Here is a 21,662-nt window from a genome sequence, read left to right as displayed (position 1 = left end):
AGTAACTTGAGTATGCGTCAGAGTCACCTGGAGGGATCATGAAAAATTGCTGACTTTGCCTCCAGAGCCTCTGATTCAGAAATTATTGTTGCAACTTTCATAAGCTTGCAAGTGATGCTGATGCTGCTGGTCAAGGAACCATACTATGAGAACCACTGTTGTATAATGACCTAATAATTAATCATCCTGTCCCTTCCATCAGGCGCAATGGTTTGTGTATTTCCTCTGGATAGAGACCATCATATCACCAGTGATCAGCACAGTGCTTGACACATAGTAGGCCTCCAATACATATTTTCAAGTTGAATTAAAAATAAATGTTCTAACCCCCAATTATGTATTGCCATGATTCAGATGCTGATAAAATATCTGTTAGGGCCATCTTTTCATCAAAAGACTCTAGCAGAATATCTAAACACTTAACACAGGCCCTCTCAGCAACTAAACTCTCTAAGATCAGTTTTTTTTTTTTCCTTGAAATTCTTACTTATGCTCATGTCTAGTTTTGCTCTTTCCATGTATATTCTAATTATAATGCCACAGATGTCAGAAAAAATTACACATGTGTTCCCAACCATCTGAAGTGATGGGACTACCTGAAGAGAGAGAGAAGATGGCCACAAATCATAGTAGAGCAGTGGTTCTCAAAGTGAGAACTGCATCAGGAATTCCTGAATCAGATGCACTGAGGGAGGGTCAGCAGTCTGGTTTTACCATCCCTGCAGGTGATTCTGATACAGACACAAGTTTTAGAACAACGTTTCTATGTGCAGGAAAAAACAGGTGAGGATGTTGTGCAGCGGGGAAGTAAAAAGAACAGAGGATAGAATTCTGGCAAATGCATGTAGGGGTAGATGTACTAGGAGAATAGGAGGAAGTACAGATAAAAATAAGAGAAAACCCAGGGGGAAAATAGCATTTTGATCTACTTTTTTAAAACCCCACTGATTCCTCAATCCTGTTCACTCAATTACTGCAAGCACCTACCCTGTTCCTCCCCCATGCTGTGATCACTCTGATATCAGGAACAGCCAAGAGCTTTATGTCTCATGAAATATATGTGCCCCACAACAGGCTCCTCCTTAAATCTGTGCTTTTATATAACTTCCTGAAGTTTATAAAGTCATTAATTGGTCATAGTCACAGCATTGATTATATTATTTGATTTGATAGTAGGCATCTGGCAGAGATACTGCCATTTCTCTAACTCATGTTTCTTGCTATGGACAGGGTACTACTCATATAATTAAATTCTTCATCTCTTCAGTGCATCTTTAATAGGTGGAATCCAGCTGGTGAGAAAGGAAATCCCCAGTGAGCAACACTGCTTAGTTTAAATTATGACCAATTAAGTTTAAGTTAAATTATGATAAATTCATAACTCAGAGAGAATGGCTTTTCCTACAATTATGTGGAGGCTGCTTGACTTTATAATTATCCCCTTCCTGTTGGCTACTCATCTTCCTGCTGTAATGGTTACAATTTTGATAGCACAGTGTTGAGATGATTTTGGCAATTTTCTAAGAAAAGATGATCTGCTCAGCCTGATGCCGCTGTGGAAAATCAGATACTAAGATTCTTGTTACACCTTCAGTTTCATACTTCTCAGTCATCTTAGATATTATCAATCAAACTTGTATATTATCCATATATTACCACAATTCCCCACTTTTAATCTAAAGAAGAGCTTACTAAGCCTTTCAGAGTGTACCAACCCAGCTTTTAGTGAACTGTTGAAAGAAGGCCAATTAGAGAAGGATGAGGAAACTGAGCCTGAAAATCAGAACTAAGTACCTCCAGCCATGTTCCAACACAAGCAATTCTTCCCAAGCCGAGTTCCCTTTGCCCTTTAGAAAATTAAAAATGTGATCGGCCCAGGATCTGAGGGGGAAGTATTAAATAGACACACTCCCCAACAGAGGGCCTCCTCACACTAAATCTTTCTGAGGTTTTAGTTCTTGCTTGACTTGGGAAGTATTCAAAACATTCCATCTGTGAAGAAGTTGTTACATGGGCCCTAGACCTCTTGTTTGCACATCACATACTGCTTTTGGCAAGTCTGAGGAATGAAGGCTCTCAGTTGATAGGATTATTCTTTTTTCCTCTGAGTTTCTGGCTCTGGGAGGAAGACTCTCCCTTCCTGAACTGGGCAAGAGAAGTCCTTTAAATCCATACTTGGTTATATTCCGGTGTCATTATTTTATGGCGATGTTGCCTATTCTAAAGTTAAAACTATTCCATCCCTCCATTGCGAGCTCCCTGATTCTATTAATTGAGAATATCCAAGGTACTAAAAATGGCTGTGGTTTCTATGCAAAAAAGAACAAGCAATGGAAAGGGGACATGGGTTCTGTTAGCTGAAGAAGTTCAAATCCTGTTCAAAAACACAAGTCAAAAATTGTCACTGGTAACATTTTCCTTAGCCCCACAAACAAAGAGATAGTTTTTCTACAAAATCAAAGAAAACAATTAGGGTCTTCTCTGATTTTCCAGCAGCTTGTCAACTTCCTTCATATTTGACCTCTTGGCCAGCACACAGACCTTTCTTGCTCTTGACTCCAGACAAAAATGCCCTTATGCTTTCTGCTATTTGACTTCATCTCTCAGAACAGTCCCAGACCAAAGCTTGGGGCTGAAATGTTATATGGAGTCAGAACAGCTTGGAATGGAGTTTCACACTATAGTGACCCTCCTAGCTTCTGTCACCAACCCAGAGGGGCCTTCTCTAATCACCTTTTCTAAAATACACCCCCTTCCTTGTAGGTGACTCTATCTACTCCCTTATTCTGCACCATTTTTCTTCATAGCACTTATCACCACCTGAAATTATGTACTTGTCTTTCTGGTCACTGTCTGTCTCCCCCAGGAGAGTACATGTGCTATAAAGGGAGAGACACTGTCCTAAACCTCAAGCAGAAAATGTTGGCTGAATGAATGACTTCCTTCAATGTAAGCATTGACCAGAACCCATCAGTTACTCAGCAGGCGTTGGTACCTCCAGTCTGCAACCCTGTTGTATTTCCTCTATGTGGAAAGTCCTTATTTCTCCCCACAACCCATTCTACCTGTTCTTTACCTTCCAAGCCCCTGTTCAGCTTTATAAGCCTTGTCTGAACAGCTGCAGTCAGAAGAAAATCTTCCCTTCTCAGTTTCATGTGGTCTATTGCTTCCATGATGTTAGTCTTACACATCCTACCACAGCCCTTAAAACAGGTGGTGATTAGTTAATTAATTATGCCTTAAGAATAAAATATGTGAATGAATGAATGAATATTGAATGACCTAATTTTGTATTTGAAGAAAATTTCCTGGGCAAAGCTTAGACCCTAATCATGACCTTAATCTCTTCAGAGCTTACCTATAGAAGTACTTTGCTTCAAATATTAGAGTTATAATCACTTCCTTGGTGGGTACATGAATAACCCAAAATCTAGAGTTCCTTTTCTACTCTTCTGATAAATGAGCGGTTTTACATTATATACTAAAGCTTTGTCTGGGTACTGTCTAATATAGAGGTGAGTAAGCTGGATAATTCAAGCCAATAATGCCCAAATAACAGAAGCAAAAATGGAGTTTTTCCTTTAATTATCCAAACAGTTAGCTGAATCCCTCACTTAAGGTTTCCCATGGAGACACCATCCAAAGCTCAGAGGTGCACTTGACATTTTTACACACAGTAATCAGCAAAGATTGGGCACCAGCTAATCTTCTCTGTCCAAACTGAAGTACATTTCTAAAACAAAGGAGAGTAGATTGATTCTTAAGTATGCAAAAATGGCATTCTCCACTGAGTATGCTGGAGGGACTTCCCTCTTTCCTCTTCCCCATCTTAATGATGATTTGCACTTAGGTACTTAGGATCTTCTTCAACCAAGAAGCATCATGTTTTCTGACATTACATCGTGACAAGTAATGAGAAGTTAAGAAAGTAAAATTCCCACAGGTAGAGTTTCCCTTTACACCATACAGCCAATAAAAAAAAGAGGTCTTTAATATTTTGAATCCTTGAAAATTTTACGGTATCTTTTTTTTATAAGTCCTGTATTAGTTAAGGTATATCAGTAAGTTAGTTGCCATAACAGACACACCCCAACATATCTGTGAATTAATGCAATAGAAATTTATTTTTTGCTCATACCAAGTCCAAAATGGATGTTTCTGTTGAGCAGGTTCCTCTTCCAGGAACCCAGCCTCCTTTCCTCTTGTGACTCCTCCAGCTTGAACATAGGGCTTTCAAGATTGTCACCAATGCAGTAAGGAGCACAGAGGATCATGTGTGTGGTGTTTTCAAAGGCCATGTGTCTCTGAAATGCATATTTTATTTCTGTCCACATTCTATTGGCCATAACTCAGTCATATGCCCTTGCACAACCACAAAGGAGCCAGGAAAATAAAGTTAGCTGTCTTCCTCGGCCAGGGAAATGGGTTTGGTGAATAGCTACCCAGTCTTTGTTTTAGTACTTAACCTCAGTCCAGCACATTCTTTCCCCAGACTTTCTGTTGGGTGTATACTGTAGAAAGACATTGTATATTTTAGACAGTTTCCCAATCTTTCTCTATTGACTTAGTAAATAAACTCTTGACCTGGAATGAAATAAAAGTAGCTAAGGACAAAAGAAAAACAGAATCCAAAGCACTGAAGACAAATTTCTTCTCTTTTTATAGGGACTCTCAGGGCTTCTTGTCTGGCTTTTACTCCAACCACTTCTGCTTCTTTTTCAGAGAACCTAGTCTCGGGCCATGGCAGGGACTGAGATCATTATCATTATTATGTTGCTAAATTCCCCAATGCTGTGTACTGTTTGAAGGGAGAAAATGGACCCTGGGCATAATGCTTCCCCAGAAGATATTAAAATAACATGAAATTGGAACAGCTCTGGAAATGAGGCCAAAACAGGAGAGAATGTATATTTTGGAAATAGTAACACACTCTCAGACATTAAGGACATTTTTTTTGGGGGGGGGGGGGGATGGGGGTGTCATTAAACAGAAAATTATAAATTGCATCAGTATCAGAAAATTGTAAATTGCACTTAAAAACATGCAATTTAAAAACACAGACATTTAGGCCAGTTATCTGAATTGGATGGGTTTGTTTTGAATCACCCCAACTCTCCTATTCAAAAAGCCACACTCTGGTTTTTGGGGACCATGGGCTAAAAGGAGGTTTGAACAAGGATTGAACCTCTGATATCATCACATCAGCACCCAACACTTGACTTGTCAAGGTAAGCAGGCACAAGAGAAGACTGAATTGTGAGCCCTAGTAGAGATAAAACTAGTGACTCCATGTCAAAATTAAATTCATAGGAAACTATGACACTGATCAACATCACTTTAGGCATTTCATCTACACTAACACTAACACTGTGTGCTTCTGTTGTTATATCCACAGAGACCATTCACTCCAGATAATTCATTCTATACCATACCTAAGACTTCTAATTTTTTTCAAAGGCTTAAATTTCTGTTGCTTATTCAACTATTAGGAGAAGGAGTTGTATGAAATGACAACATCTCTCAAATAACTTCACTTATGGAGTTCCATCATTTTTCTTTTCTTTATTCTCTACAGAGGATAGAATAGGGGGCGGGGGTGGCAGGGAGCAGACTTAGAATGCATTAGCCCCAAAAAATACAACCATGCCTGATTTTTAAAGCATTTCATCTGGATTATTTCATTCATCCTGATCATTTGTGAAATTTTATCATGAGATTGGCAGGTGAGGTATTAACCCTGTCTCTAACACAACATGGACTTGGAGAAAGTGGCACCAGCGCCTTCCAGCTGTGACCTTGGACCTTTGCTCTGGTCCCTGAAACAGGGCACACATATTTTTACACTTGAGTTTGATAGGTTTAAAAAACAGAAGTGACTAACTGGGAAGATTTAGGGCTTTGAGAGAGGAAACAAAGGAGTACACTTGGTGACAGCAGTTTGCTCTCAAGAGTGGAATTTTTTCACTTTCCTACTGTTTATATTTGACACAAGATACATTCACAAACTTTCCTCATAAGATGTTGCTTTTCTTCAGCTTTGGGGGTTGCAAACTACACCTATCCTGTCCGCAGCATCAAGCTTATCTTGCAGCTGTTCTTGCTGATTTGCTCTTCATCTGCAAACCTATCTCTTCCTCAGGGACCTGTCTTCCTCAGGGAGAGGAAGAGACAGTGAAAACCAAAAAGGACAGTGAGTGGGGTGATAAAACGGTGATAATTAGACACAGGGTTTTAAAAGGTCTTCTCATGTTTCTCAGCATCTATCCTGGCGTAGAGTTCAGCGAATACAAAATTGGCTTCCTACAATTTACCCCCCCCCCCCCAAAAAAAAACCCTCTGTCCCTCTGAAGTCCCTCAATGAATGTGAGAATTCCACCTGAATGCACTGTCTGAGGGCCCTGACACTGAAGGTCTTTGGTTTTGTTGAGGAAGGAATTAGCTGCTGCTTCCTAAATATATTTGCTACTTGGTTACCAGCTGGAGACGCAGAAAGAGGCAGAGAGAGAGACACAGGGCACGGAGAGCTGCGCTTTCTAAATGGTTTCAGGCCACTGGCATTTCAGCAATAGCTAATACAAAACAGATGGCGGGTGCTACGCTCCGCTGGCCTTCAACTGAGGGGCTGCCTTCGTCCATGATTAATTACCTGTGCTGGGGGGTAAAAACGTTCTACCTGGTCTTTTTGTGTGTGGACCTAAGGTTGCAGTTAGCAAGTGAAGTGACAGGCCTTGCCTCTCTGCCCTATTGCTGCTTATGTGCCTGTAGGATGACTTGGGTTTATCCCATAAACACAGAATTAGCCAGCAAATGGAATTCTATCTAGGAGGGGGGAGTTTGTCTGTTTATGCAGAAATCACTTACAAAATGTTCCACAACCTTCTGTCCCTTTATTTACTTCACCTTAACAGTTAGCCAAGGGTAGAATTTTATGGCAGCTCAGTAAATTCTGCACTTGCTTTTAGGACTTAAAAATGCCCCTAGCAAGTGGGTAAAGAGAAACTGTTTGTCTTTTAGTTGGCAATGGGGCAAATGGATAGTGTGGCCACTTCCTTCCACTGACCTACAAACAAGATATCCTTTTACACCAAGGGTCCTACAGAAGCTTCCTCCTCACTTTGGCTTCCTCTGTATTGATGGAGTCTGGGATGGGGGAGTTGTGATGTAGCACACATGGAATTTCATGTTGGTTCAGTACAACTGGAGAAAGAAAGAACATGATTCCAGCTGTAGCATCTTTGAGGGTGAAGGGGAAACTGCTGTTCCTCATTGATCTTTGTTTTTCCCATCATGGGTTCATTTTCAGCTAAGCAGCAAAAGCCCCAAATGCAGCAAGGGCCATACCCCCGCCCCACTTTTGTCTGGAGAAATTTGTGGAGAAAACCAGCTACCCTAGCAGCCACAGCTGGGGAGGATTAAGCAGGTGGATTTGTGCCTGGAGAAGCCCAGCGTGTGTTCTTGGCTAGGGAGAATGTATTTGTTTTCTATCTCTGTAAAACAGGTTACCACAAACTAAGTGGCTTAAAACAATGCCCACTTATTATCTCATAGTCTCTTTGGGGCAGAGTCTAGGCACAGTTAGTTCTCTGCTTGGGTTTTCTCAGGGATGATATCAAGGTGGCAATAGCTGCCCTCTTTTCTGGAACTCAGACTCTTCTTCCAAGCTCATGTGGTTGTGGCAGAATCCAGTTGTTTGGGGTTGCAGGACTGAGGTCCCTGTTTCCTTGCCTGCTGTCAGCCAGGGGCCCTCACATCTTCCAGAGACTGCTTGAACTTCTTAACATGTGGCCCCAAGCCACCTTAAAGCCAGCCATGGAGAATTTTCTTCATATCAGATACACCTCTCTCTTGAATCTCTTTCTTTAGGAAGAGCCCAGTCCCATCTAAGGGCTCACCTGATTAGGTCTTAATGTCCTTAAAATGTATTTCACCTTTGTAAATTGGAGGAGTTTATGTAGTTAGATTTCTAGTGATCATATGCTTCAATTTGAATATTAAGAATGAAAATTATTTGGTGAATACTTAACCCTGGGAGATAAAAAGATATCTGAAGACCTATCCCAAACACCAAAAAGACTTAGGAGGGCACAGTAACAGCCAGATTGGCTGCAGGTGCCACAGGTCACTGTGATTGATCACAGAGGTCCAGCTGTGGAGGGCAAATCCAAGTCATTCAGTCTAATCTTTGTTCAAGTGAGTGGTTTTTAATAGTTTTGAACTGTAGAATTTTTTTCAAATGAAATGTATGTGGAAGTACATTTTATTAAAAAATATATATATATATATACTTTTTAAATTTCACAACACTCATACAGGGCTTTAGTGTGTGGCAGATACTCTTCTAAGTACTTAATATTTAATCCTCATGAACAGCATATAATGTGCATCATTATTATTATCATTAGTCCATTGTACAGGTGAATAACCTGATACAGAAAGATGAAGTACCTTGTCCAAAATGGCAGAGCTGATTCTGAACCCAAGACACTGGGCTCATAGTTCTTGAGCACTTGGCCTTGATGCTGCTATTGTACTGGGGGCAGGCTGGAAAAGAGGGTGGTCGGATCTCCCAGTTGCTGGGCCTCTCCCTCAATTTTTCCTTGCATGCCCCTCCCTGAGGTTTGCTCAGTGCAAAACCAAGCAAACACTTTGAAAACCAAAAGTTTGAATCATGTAGGCAGCTGTCACAAATAGGATTTCCTCATGGCCACTTTCATTTGCATTGTTTCTCAGAGCCTTTTCAGAGGCCATAGTCATCTAGGTACTCAACCCAGGACCTGTCTTTTGCCACCTCCTTTGCCTTCATGCCATAAACCAGGGCAGTTGCTGACACACAGACATTTGTTGCCTCTCTGGCTTCCTACCTTGTCTTGCCACCTGAATTTTTTTCCTCATCCTAATCCATGTACTATACACAATGATCTTTCTCTTCCTAAACCCCCTAGGAACATAGTGTTTTCTGCTCATGATGCTGCCATGGTTCCCGACTGCTCAGCAGAAGCTTCTAGCTCTTAGGGTGGCATTCATAAAACTCAATGGTCTGACTTCACTGATCTTTCTCATGACTGTAACCCAAACATTCTAGGCAAGTGAGTTATCCATTTCCCTGGTGACATCCCCCACCCTGCCTCCAAAATTACATGTACAAGAGATTAACCTATCACCTCTAGGTTTTTACTCTAAACTCTCAAAGCACTTCTTCCGTGGATCATTCAATTTTCCTCCTTCCTTTATAATTACATGATTTTTTCCAGTCATGAAGCTATTTTCTAGCTTCTTGAAAATAGCAGATACATTTGCCTTTTAATCCTCCATTGGTCACAACAGTCACTAAGTAGCATCCTCCCCAAAGTCCTGGGAAATAGGTGGAGCAGCTATTGTTATCATCCACATTTAACAAATTAGTAAATCGAAGCTTAGAGATAATGAGTGACTTGCTCATCTTCCTAGAAAAAAGAAAAGGTTGGATGGAACTTAATGCACAGATCTGTTGACAGAGGACAAAATACTGAGACTAAATTGATCTCAGGTGTCTTCAATTAAGATCAGCCTTATTATCTTTGTAGAATCAAAAATATATAACAACATAATTTGTGACTTGGAGCAGTGGTTCTTAACTGGAGTGCACACCAGTTACCAGGTTTTTCTAAAAGGTCCAGTTCAAACCTTCTGGAGCAGGATCTCTACAGAGAGGGCCCTACTGTGTATATTCTAGAGGAAAAAAATCTAAAATTCTCTGTGTTTTCCTGCCTAAGAATTACTAATTTACAAGGTTCCTAGAAGGATCCTAACTTTCCAGATTTTCCCATTTAATGTGGAAAATTCCATAATTAGTGACTTTTGACAATACTGCTCTCTATTTAATGCAAGTTAACATCAAATCATTATTCATCCTGTAACTATTCATGAAACACTAGTATGTGAAAAGCGTGCTAACTTCATCTTCATCTGTCTTATGGCTCTTCTCAATTGTATATTATCTAATACCTGCCCTGTCTACTAGTAGATCATTTTTTTGCAAACAGCCTCAGAAATTTTTCATCTTCTACTCCACCTTGGCAGCTGGCCTGGCTCCTGTACATAGTGAGTGCTTTTCATTTGTGAAATGTACGAATCCATGAATCATGGAATTCACACATCATCAGGAATGAGTTTACCAGCTTCTTTCCAAAGAGCAGACTTAAATAGACTTGGAGACACAGCCAGTTTCCGGGTCAGCTGGGTAATGCATTAATGATCTTCCAAGCTCAGTTTCCTCATCTGTAAAGGGAACCCCAAAACACACTGCTTGGCTTATACTAGGTGCTCAAGAGATGCCTGTTCTTATCCCTCCTCGTGGATTAAATCCCTTTTGTTGTATTTGAGCAGTTGGTAGGTAGGAGGAGAGGGTGGCGTCTTCCCAGGGCCCTTGAAATCAGGCCATGCGGACAGCCATCTACCCTTGATGTCCGGCCCACCTGCTCCCACATGCATTCCACAGGGGTAGAACTGAGTGGCCTGGAGAGTCCTTGGAATATGTCTACATGACTATAAAACATGCCATAAACTTCGAATCCGGACATCAAAAGAAAGCGCTTCAATGCCTGATAAAAATGTGCGTTCCTCTCAGCAAACCACTCCACTGTTTTCTCTATCCTACTGGGAAGCTTGTCACTGCTAATGTGATTCTTATGATTCTTGCCATTCTGTACCCTCTTGATCTTTATTGAGATCTTGCTGCCCCTGAGTGCATTAGAAACAAAATGTCCTGTCTGGTGTTCAGAGTTTAAAATAATAGACACTGGGTTCCTGCTGCCACATTGAAACTTTACTCCAAGGTTTCTCCTCAACAGCCCCAACCTCCCACCCCTTTCCCGTGCCAGGTGGAGAAACAAGGCTGACCTGGCAGACAAAGAAGGGGGAAGAGGCAGGGAAATCAGGCATTCTTAGAACACTGCAGGCATTCTTTAATATCAATTTGATTTTTCAGTGAGACATATTTTACGGAAAGATTCTTCCCATCTCTGAAGAAAAGGACCACATTTTCCAAGTAATGCTGCCTAGTAGTGTGCTTGAGGTCATCTAGTCTGTATTTGGACAGTGGTGGTGTGCTAAATAATTTAAGGAAGGAGAGCAGTGTGTATTTCTACTTGTGCATTTTTAAGCCTGGAAAATAATACAATAAGTCATCCCATGGCATCTGGGCGTATTCACGTTTCCTCTCTTCAAAAGTGAGCTTGCAAAGTCTGCAGAAAATAGAGAGAGGCACTGGTGTTGGCTCACGAGCTCCTCAAATCCGCCTCTTTTACTTAGTCTCATAAGGGGAAATGCCTCTCTCTCTTTCATGCTGATGAAACAGAAAAGAAATTTTCCTTCTTTAGCTTTTGACAGGTTATTCTGGGAGTCACTACTGTCCACAATTCCATCTGGCCCTTCTGGAGACTGAGTTGTCCCAAACATATTTTTGGAAAGGCCACAGATGATTGTTTTTATTAGGGGACTGCAAAGCTTTGTAGTGGGATGCTTTGTGTTTTATTTGTTTTCCTTCCCCTACCCCAGCTGTTTTTGTTTTAACAGCATTGGAGGGAAGGTTAAAGTATTTGTGGCCTCTTTTAACCTAGCCCGTCTCTCAAGTCGGCAGAGCTAGGGATCTGAATGGATGGAATGGTAACATACATGTCATCTGCTCAGATGGGTTCATTCCTGATTTCATCTACCTTCATGAGAGGGGTGAGGTTGACACTGGGTTGAACTCAAGTTAAGTGAGCACTTGGGAGCAGATAGCTGTCAAGGGAGCAGGTAAACCCATAATACGTGCCATCTGAGCACCTAAGCACTCAATAACTACTTGGGATGTCATTGTGCTCAATGAGAGGCTATGATATAAGCCCCTTTTGCTTTCTATGTCCAACCAGGGAGTATGACTCAGGCAGGACACAATCAGGCACCGAACACTGCCATGCATGGTCTTGAAGGTGAACTGGTAATGGCAGCTTTTTCTAAGACATCTGAGTCTCCTTGCCTCTACCTTGTGAAAGCCAAAACTCATGCCTGGTCCCATCCCAGGGGAAACTTATTTGAATGGTCTGGGATGCCGGCTAGGCTTGAGATCTTTCCAAGCTCTCCAGATGATTCTGAGGTAGCACCCAGGATGCTGAGAACTGCTGCCCTATGAAAAAAGGTAATAATAACCTTTCAGACACCTACTATATGCCAGTCATAGTACTAAGCATTTTCCCTGCATTAACGCCTTTAATGTTCCAAATTTTACTTGGAGATAAGATTATTTATCTCTATTTTACAGGTCAAACTGGGATGTTAAGGCCTTAGGTCACCCAGGTACAGCTTGATTCTTAGACTGTTTAGCTTTGAAACCTATCCTTTTCCATTCAACAGCCTCTTCAGAGAACCTAGAATAAAGCAAAATAAAACACTTGAGTAAACTCTCCAGTACCCTACAGAAGAAATCAGCCCATTCACCAATATATCTGTGCAGGTTCCTTTCCTGTCTTCTGTGGAATAGGTAGAAGAAGGATCAGAAATTAAGGATAGACCTCATGTGTTGGGAACAGAATGTGACTGCGATGGCCAATCCCCAGGTCATCCTGGCATGGCTATCCCTTTATGACAAGTGCTAAAAATTCTTTCTATTTTTATACAGCACTCTTCAAGCAAGGATCTCAAAGCACAATGTAATTAATAAAATCACCCACATCCTGTCTAGATGAGTAGCATTTTATATGTACAAATTCCTCTCTGCCCCCAGGCCCTTCAAGAGTAGGAGAATGTTTCCAATTTTAAAGAATGAGCAATAGAGTAATTGAAAGGAGCTGTATCTTGGCCAATTCAAAAGACCTCAAAGCCATTTATAGTGACCTATATGAGAAAACATGGTGACCACAAAGTGTGTCATAATGGCTCATAATCCATGCTGTGCTAAATAGTTCAAAGATAGAGAAGACTGGGCAAAAATAAAACACTCAGTTCTTAAGAGTCAGCTGCCCCTGGGATTGATACTCTGATCTGTTTAGTCAACTCCCCAAAGAATCTAGAAGCAGTAAAGTGATGACATTAGCTGATGATTCAGTTACTTGGGTTAATCAAGGCAGAAGGGACAGACGGGGCCAATTAAGTAGCTGGGCAGCCCAATGATAGATGAATCATTATGTGCAAGTGCAAAGATAATGCCACTGGGAAAAGCAATTTAAGTCGTTCCCGTACTTCCAGGCCAGGAAACCCTTCTAGTCTTTGAGGGGGATCATTTAGGAATCATCAGACCCAGCCTGATGAAGTCATCTATTCTTTATGCCGCTAATGATCAACAAAAGAGCTAAATGCACAAGGGGACAGGCCATATGGAATACATTTTAGTGGCTGGGATGTATATCTGTGCCTTTATTTCAGTCACCTCCTTTAAAATAAGTCTTAGTGTCCCTCTTTTCCTTTCCTTTCCTTTCCCATCCACAATCTCCCCCTATTTCTTATGTTCACATCTCCCTAAATACACAGATTCAATGTATGCATGAGAAAAAAATTTTTAAGTGAAGAAAAATATTCTCCTTCCTAATTTTTAGTTCTTTCCTTCACATAGGTTGCTCTCTATAAACATAACAAGTTTCCAAGGGATGCTTCAGCATTGTTCAAAACAGGGTTTTTTAAGCCCCAAGGAGGCTGTGTCAATAAAATTTATACAAATGGTTCTATACCTCTCTATACCCTTACTTGTATTCAAGTTTCAAACCTGGAACTTTGGGGAAGAAGGCTTATCTTTAAAAAAAAAAGGTGAGTGGGAATATAAAAGCATATGTGAGTTAAAGTAAAACCATACTTGCAACTGCTTATTTTTTAAAACCAAAATCCCAATCAGGAACCTGAAAGTAAAGGTTATCAATCAGCTGTATTGATAAATCCAATGAACACTGTTTTATCTCTTGATTTATCTCTCTCTCACCAATTGCTATTTATCTACCTTTTAAGTTCATCTTCCATTTCCAAAACATTAGATGTTAGATCCTTTAATCCCTGTGCTTTTGTTTTTTAATGATCTACCCAGAGTTTCAGCTTCATCATGGCCCACACTCAACTGCATCTTGCCTGGTTCTCAACCACTCTGTTCTACAAACCATAGGACTGTTCCATTTGTTCTGTTTCCTGTGTCTGAAATGCTCTCCTCTGGCTTTTTGCCAGGTTCATATTTGTTCATCCTTGAGATCTAAGCTCCCTTATCATGTATTGACTTCCTCAGACTTGGTCCAATCTAATATGGGCCCTCATGAAACCAAATAGCATTCTTTACAGGACTCATCAGAGTTGCAATTTTATATTTGTGGCTTCCTCAGTTTTATAGATTCTGATAATTAGCTTTTCTCCCTATGTCCCTTAATATCTAGTCTTACTACCAATTATTGGTCCCCTCTAAATTTTTTCACATTCACATTTTACCAGTAAGAGGATTTTATTGGTATAATTCATATTTATTATCTCTTTGGCAAAGTTACTGTGATAGACCAAGCATGGCTCCTTGGCCAACACCCAAATGGTCAAGGGTGTCCTGCATCCAAGAACATGGTGAGGGTAAGGGGTCAGCTTTCCTGAGAAAGTGCAATAATCCAGAAGTTAATGACACAGACTCTAGAACATGGGTTCAATTTCTGACACTGTTACCTACTTGGCTCCTCCTCATGTATTACATGAGATTACAACATCTATGTCAATACAGTTCTCATAAGGACTAAATAAACTATTAAATGTTAAGTGCTTATAACAGTGGTGCCATTACCTATTTGTGAGCTACAGCCATTATTGTTGTTGATATTATTATTATCCTTTAGAGGTAACTTCATTCAATTAGTGGCCACCTATATTACTCAGAACACATTTGGTTATAGGTTTTAGAAATTCAGCTCAAAGTAACATAAATAAGAAAAAAGAAATGTACTGGTTCACACAACAGGGCAAGTCCAACAAATGGACTCATTTAGATATGAATAGACCCAAGAGTTCCTATGATGCCATCAGGACTCTTGCTGACTTGTACCTCAGCTTTCTTCTGGACTGATGTCATTCTTAAGCAAGTTTCCTCCGTATAGTGACAAAGATGTAGCTTGAGATTGACCTAACTCTTATACTTCTTCCTCAGTGGATCTGAAAGATGCTGATAGGCCCAGGTTGTGTTCCATCATGAACCAATAATAAGAAAAATGAAGTGTTTCAACTGGCTAGGGATTGATCACATGCTACCCTTGCTGCCAAATGGAAAAGCAAGGCAAACTCTACTTGAACACCATGGTGCCCTGGAGGAAGGATGCTGAGCAGGAGATATCCGTTGGTTAACCCATTTTCAAGGCACAATCTACAGCCATGTCTCTAAGAAGATACTAGAGGACATGTTTACCACACATTTTACCCATTTTACATTTGGAGAATTACAGGCAACCAGGAATAATGTTCAAACAATTGAATAATTGGTAGAGTGACAACTCTGATCAGTTTGAATGAACATCTAACCAATCAGAATAGAGGTCAGCAGTAACAGCACATTCCTGCTGAATAGCAAGCTTGAATCAAATGCTAACATTGAACTGATTTCTAAGGAGCTTAAACACCCAATCCTATTCAACCTTCCTTATTGAGGATCTACTGACTAGTTGTGGATGATTTACTGACTTTCCTGATTAGAGGAAGGATTGGAGTAGACAGATGTACTCAGAACTCTTTCTGCTCTTTAATTCCATTGTCATCTAACATGTGTAACCTCCCTACTGTACACATGCTGAGGACAGAGGACAAGCTTTTGAGCAAAACTACCAATAACCTGGAAATTGACACATGTACCTTGGCTTGAGCATCTTTTTGGGTTCAACACTATCATATTTTTTCTGCTTGGGGAAAGCAGAGATCTACCTTTTCCCTTCCCTTCCTTCCAAACAACTTACAAAAGTGTCCTGGTTTCAGCTGGACCTATCTTGTCCAGGGATGTGTTACCCCTTTAAATTCAGGTTGGGAGACATGTTCTTTAATTAGAGACTTAGCTGAGGAGCAATTAAGTGGGCTAGCTAAGCTTGGCTAAAAAGCCTCTACAAACTACTAGCATGATATGGTGTGTGTGTGTGTGCGACTTCTTGTGTCACTTCTCTTGAATTAATGTTTTTAAAACAGTTAGTGCAGAGTCCATACATAGTAGGTACCCAGTAAAAGATAGTTCATCTCCTTCCTTCTTGCTAGAAACCCTCCCCACCACCCCACCCCACTGTGTTCCTGCAGCCTAGCCTGCCTTTAGTTGCTAGCAATACCTGGCAGCACCGTTGCCTCTAGATTCTGTCTTCCAGGCTCAGGACAGTTTTCAAGCATCAGTGCCCACGCCCACTCACCAGGAGGTATGTCCCTGCCCTACTTCCACCTCATCCCAGCTAATGCTGCAGGCCTGCAGAAAGACTTAGGAATGCTTGCCAAGCCAATCTGACCTTTGCATCCTTCTTCCTGGTGGGAATTGATGGATTTCATGCCTGTCTCCTTTCAGGGTTAAAGAGAGTACGACAACTTGCAAAAAACACAAGATACTTCAGACAGAGACTGAACGAAATGGGATTCATTATCTATGGCAATGAGGAATCTCCTGTTGTTCCCCTGCTCCTTTACCTACCTGCTAAAGTAGCGTGAGTATCCAACAGACTCTCAAATGCCTAAGGCCCAAGGTAATCTGACTAAGATGCTGCTTTTATCACCAAGAGGCTCCTGCAGCATAGGCATTGATAATGCACTTTGAAGAAGTTCAGAATTCATTTGTAGACCTTCTCAGAGGCCACAGGGCAGCCCATCAGCTGGGTCTTTTCACAGATGCTAGGGCCCACCATTTTTAAGCTCTGTGAATTTAGGGGAGTCACGTACTCTCACCCCAAGTCTGAACAGTAAATTAAGATGATCCTGAGCCTCCTCCTGCCATAGCTTTTTCTCAGGGAGAACTTCTGGAGATCATTTTTCCTAATATTTAACAATAACATTACTAGGCTTTGTGCTTTCTCCCATTGAAATCTTGTAGCCATTCTCAGAAGGAAGCCTCACTTTAAGTGTAGGGAAACTGAAGCTGAGATCAGTTAAACAGCTTTCTCAAAGTCATACTTGTCAAGCAGTATTAAAACCAAACAGCAAACCCAAACGTAGGCTCACTCCTAAGCTCATGCTTTTCACACCAAATTTTAATACCTCTCCTGTGAGCTTACTTGGAGTTGTTTTCCACTGATCACAACTCAAATTGAGCATAAGTAGCAACAGCATAAAGAGAAAAAAGTGACTTTTTCTCAGTATGTCAGAGAATTTTATATATGTGCTATTTTCCAACTTGCTAGAGATTAATTACCTCTGTAATTAAAAGAAAGTCAATAAACATTCTTTCTAAATGTAAATGCTTATTCATGTGTCTGACCAAGCCCATGGTGGAAAGTAATATTCAACATGTATTTATCAGATTCTAGAGGTCCTGACTCTCTTTGAACATAACCCATTGTTGGAACTTTGTGTCTGGCTAACAGTCTGAATAGATTGGCAAAGTATTGGAGGTATACAAAAGAGCCTCCAGAGCTATTAATTGAGACCTCATGATGGGTAAGAGTGAGTTAATAGTTCCCAAAAGATTAATTCTTTGGAGTAGACTTTTGTGTCATTTCACCACAGCAAAATCCTAAGCAGTTAAAACACATAGGAGAGTTGTTTAATGTGCTTTGGCTTATTCGCCAGTAGGCCTTTTGTTCACAGATCTGGATCAGGACATCAATGCCTGGAGTGGCAAAAGACAGTGTGCTACAGAAAGGTCACACAGCATACTGCTGTGTGCTAATGGCAGGGAGGGGTGACAAAGGTGATTTAAAGTAGCAGATAATCCAAAATCCTTTACCATCTGATTTGGAAGGCAAATCAGATGGTACACACACAAAAACCCACCTACATTTATTCAGAGTAGTTGGAGAAATTGTGTGTTCTGAAAGAAAGACTCCACATTTAGCTCACATCAGTCTAATATTTTATCATTAGCTCAAATGAAGCTGCCAAATCAGCTTACTTTATTATTTTAGAATGTGATGTGCACAGCTCTGGCAGGTGGCAGTAGGGGGTGTGCTGGATAATTCTGACCTTGATGATGAAATCTGGAATTAAAATCTCAACAGGTTGGGAAATGGATTAATCCAATGAGAAAAATCCATGAAAAGTAAAAACAAATTCATTTAAATTCAAGAACTCAAATGTACAATACCAGAGAGAGAGTATCCCTGCTCCTTTATATGCCAGGAGTGCTGACTAGACAACAGTAAACATGAAAAAATAAAAATAGAACTGACAGGGAGCTTCATGTGAAAGTTATGCTCTATGGTGTTGTGAGATGTTTGGGATGAAAAAAAAAATTGACTCTGCCTTTTCTTAGCTAGGGAAATTTTGGACAAGTTACCCAACCTTCTGAAGCCCCAGTATTTTCATTTTTGAAATGAGATATAACAGTACCTATTTCATAAGTCCATTGTGAAGATTAAACAAGATAAGGTCTATTGTCATTAGGCATTAGCTCTTATATAGAAGCTACTCAGTGTTAGCTTTTATTATTAATAGTATTAATAATATATATAAAGCACTTTATTTAGTGTTTGGCCTACTGTAAGTACTCAATCGGTGGTAGCCATTGTTATTACTACTACTTCTAATTCTGGTACAATGATGATTATTACTAGTTTCAACTGAGTGCAAGATGGAGTCACATGTTTTTATGGCTCTCCAAAATAATTATTGCAATCTTTAGTTACATTAATGAAAACAGAACTTCCAGAAAAGTAGCAGGTAAAGATCCTGCAATACTCTGCATCAATTATGATATATTGAACATTGGAGGATATGCAAACTATCTAGTGCCTTCTAATTTAAGATGGTTTTTAATGAGGAGCTAACATTGCCAAATGCCAATTACGTGATACTTAAGGCTCATAGAACCAGTGATCATCCATTGAGGATAGGTCTCTTAGCCCTAGTTTATAAATGAGGACACCAACACTCACAAAAGTTAACTACTTTCTAAGGGTCATTCAGATTGTAGATAATAGAACATAGAATTCAAAGCCAGTTCTGTTTGCATCCTAAGCCAGAGCTCTTTTCAGTGCACAGCACAGCCTCTCAAGCTTTAGTCCATAGGGCAAAAAAAAAAAAAAAAAATGCATATTTCATTAAAGCAAGGCAGGGTATAAGTTTAACCCCCTTTAATGTCACCTTTGGTGAATCCAAAAACATCAGTCACTACAATGAAAAAAATACTATAACTGTTTAGTTGTCTACGTAAACTTAAACAGGTTAGTTACAAAAAGGTCATATCATCTATTTTAGCAGGAGGTGCTGGTAAGAGCTTGCCCTGCCGCTGACCTGATTTCTTTCTGATATTCCTTCAATGTAAATTTTATATGTAGAGAAGCTTTTGAGACAATGAGTTAATTATATAAGCCTGTGTATGAGCAATTCTTTTACTTTCTCATTTTAAAACCTTTGATTTCATTAAAGAGCTGCAGAATGAAAATACAATCTCTAGCCAGATGAACTTTTGAAAAAAGTCCTGTTGCAACTCTACCACTGGAACCTTTTAAGGAGTTCAGTATAATGTGATTTCACTAATAAAACATGCACTTAAATAATCAAAAATGTATTGTATTTACTATTTGGTCCAGGGCTTACATTTTCCTTTCATGGTCCTTGTCACACACTTGGAAGATGATGGGACACAAGATGCAGTGGTGCTGCATGCAACACATGCTAGTGTTTATTATTATTATTATTATTATTATTATTATTATTATTGCATAATTTAGTTTCTTTCAGCCTATGCCAGCTCTGATTTCCTTTGGGGAATACAAACCCAGAGGCTTATTATATAAAATGTTCAGGGCAATCACATGCATTAACTGAAAGAAACGAAATTTAGTAGTGTAAGTTTTAAGTTCAAAAGTGCTCCAGGGAGGCCTCAGATTAGCCTAATGAATCAACAGTCATATAGTTTGCTGTACATTCTTTGGCAAAACTCACTTCCTCTGGTACAAAGAGGATCACACAGACAGCAAAAATGCTCCTTTGGGAGTCCCAACGACCGGCCTGAGATAATGGGTCAGGTGGTTTGTACTCTTTCAATAAAAACACTTGACTTGTTTCTCAGACAATTATGAGCTCTCATCCTGTGTAGTTCCGTGGGCAGTCTTCCATAGGGTGATCAAGAAAGAAAGCGAACAGCCTCTGTTTTCAAGCTTTCTCAGTTAGAAAGCTTCATCTGCTTGTAACCCTCCCAGTCCAAATCAAAAGACGAATCTTGCCTTATCCAAGCCAGGGGCCCAGAGAGGCTGTATGTTCAGTAGATCTTGTAATCTCCATTTCTGCATTTGATAACCTTCATGAGGCAACCAAAAGGCAGAGAGCTGAAGGGTGAGAAGAATGAATGAATGGGCAGGCTTGCTCTCACACCTGGTTCAAGAATCCTTCCTATGACTGGAGCGTTTCTATGGTGCCAACAGCTTTCAGCTCAAACAAGACACCAGCAACCTCTTAATGCTAACAGGTATGAGGCATTTACCTCACTCAGTAATCAACGTTTCCTGAGAGAACAAATGAGTACAAAGGTGATGTTTCATTTGGGACATTTATTTTACAGATTTTGACAGCTTGATATTCTAGAATTGTTACTGAGATTTGCTCTGGAAAAGAAAGAGACTAGAAGCAGTAAAGGAGAAGAAATCATAGCTTTCAAAGTTTTTACCCTGCATCAGAAAGCTTTGCAGCTGTGACTTAGGTCCTACAAGCTGCATCTACCAGCCAGCCACCCTGTGCATGCATATTTTTTTTCCCCTGTCTCCCTCCTGCTCCATTTGTCTTTTAACCAGTCAATGATTCTATTATCCCTGAACATACCTGGATGTGTTCATTCACACAGAAAGAAATGTGGGAACCCTTGCTATTTCCTATCTCTGGTTTAATGGAAAATAAAATCTTTGGCTCTGGAGTGAGAATATGACTTGGGATTGGCTTCTGCAGGACCTCTGATCCTGGTTCTCAATTTACAATATGGTCATTAAGTATAGGCTTCTTGAAATTTTTATGCTATATTACTGGTAGTAAGTTATTAAAATATGTAGGTGTGCATTTGATGTTTACTCTTTCTTTATGTAATTGCACTGTGTTAGTAATTTCATTTTTATTTCTAGGAATCCTGAAGACAAAAAAAATTAACATCAATGCAGACTTGTTAAGTCAGGGTCAGGTATATCAGCATTTTCTGCTCAATGTCAGAGGCTTAGTAGTCAAGATTATTTAATAAATGGGCCACATCCCATAATATACACAGTCAATTATGGGTGCCACCCAGTGACTGCCCATTTCATTGTTAACTGTATTTGACAGATGTTATCTTCTACTAATTGTTGTAAAAAAAGAAAAGAAAAAGTCAATTAGCCACATTCTTTTTTTTTTTTTTTTTTTGCAGTATAATTTTGTCATCTCTCAATTAATCTCCATTTTTGTCTTTTCTTTAGGGCTTTTGCAAGGCATCTACTAAACAGAAAAATTGGGGTGGTGGTCGTTGGATTTCCAGCTACTCCTCTAGCAGAAGCTAGGGCACGGTTCTGTGTCTCAGCAGCACATACACGAGAGATGTTAGACACAGTAAGTACAGGACA

At 40.1% G+C, this 21,662-nt stretch overlaps 1 protein-coding gene across 1 annotated transcript in view; it reads left to right on the top strand.

Annotated features, from left to right (window-relative positions):
* The window catches only part of SPTLC3 (serine palmitoyltransferase long chain base subunit 3), a 147,761-nt gene that overhangs the window by 120,218 nt on the left and 5,881 nt on the right, over positions 1 to 21,662 (top strand). The window contains exons 10-11 of the mRNA XM_090285212.1: positions 16,496 to 16,631; positions 21,519 to 21,648. Coding sequence (XP_090141338.1) covers positions 16,496 to 16,631; positions 21,519 to 21,648 — 266 coding nt within the window. The remainder of the gene's footprint in view (positions 1 to 16,495; positions 16,632 to 21,518; positions 21,649 to 21,662) is intronic.

This window comes from Furipterus horrens, unplaced genomic scaffold, assembly GCF_987537825.1.
Source record: "Furipterus horrens unplaced genomic scaffold, mFurHor1.1.pri manual_scaffold_8, whole genome shotgun sequence".
NCBI lineage: Eukaryota > Metazoa > Chordata > Mammalia > Chiroptera > Furipteridae > Furipterus > Furipterus horrens.
Note: the sequence above shows the minus strand (reverse complement) of the source record. Positions and strands in the feature narration are given on the sequence as shown.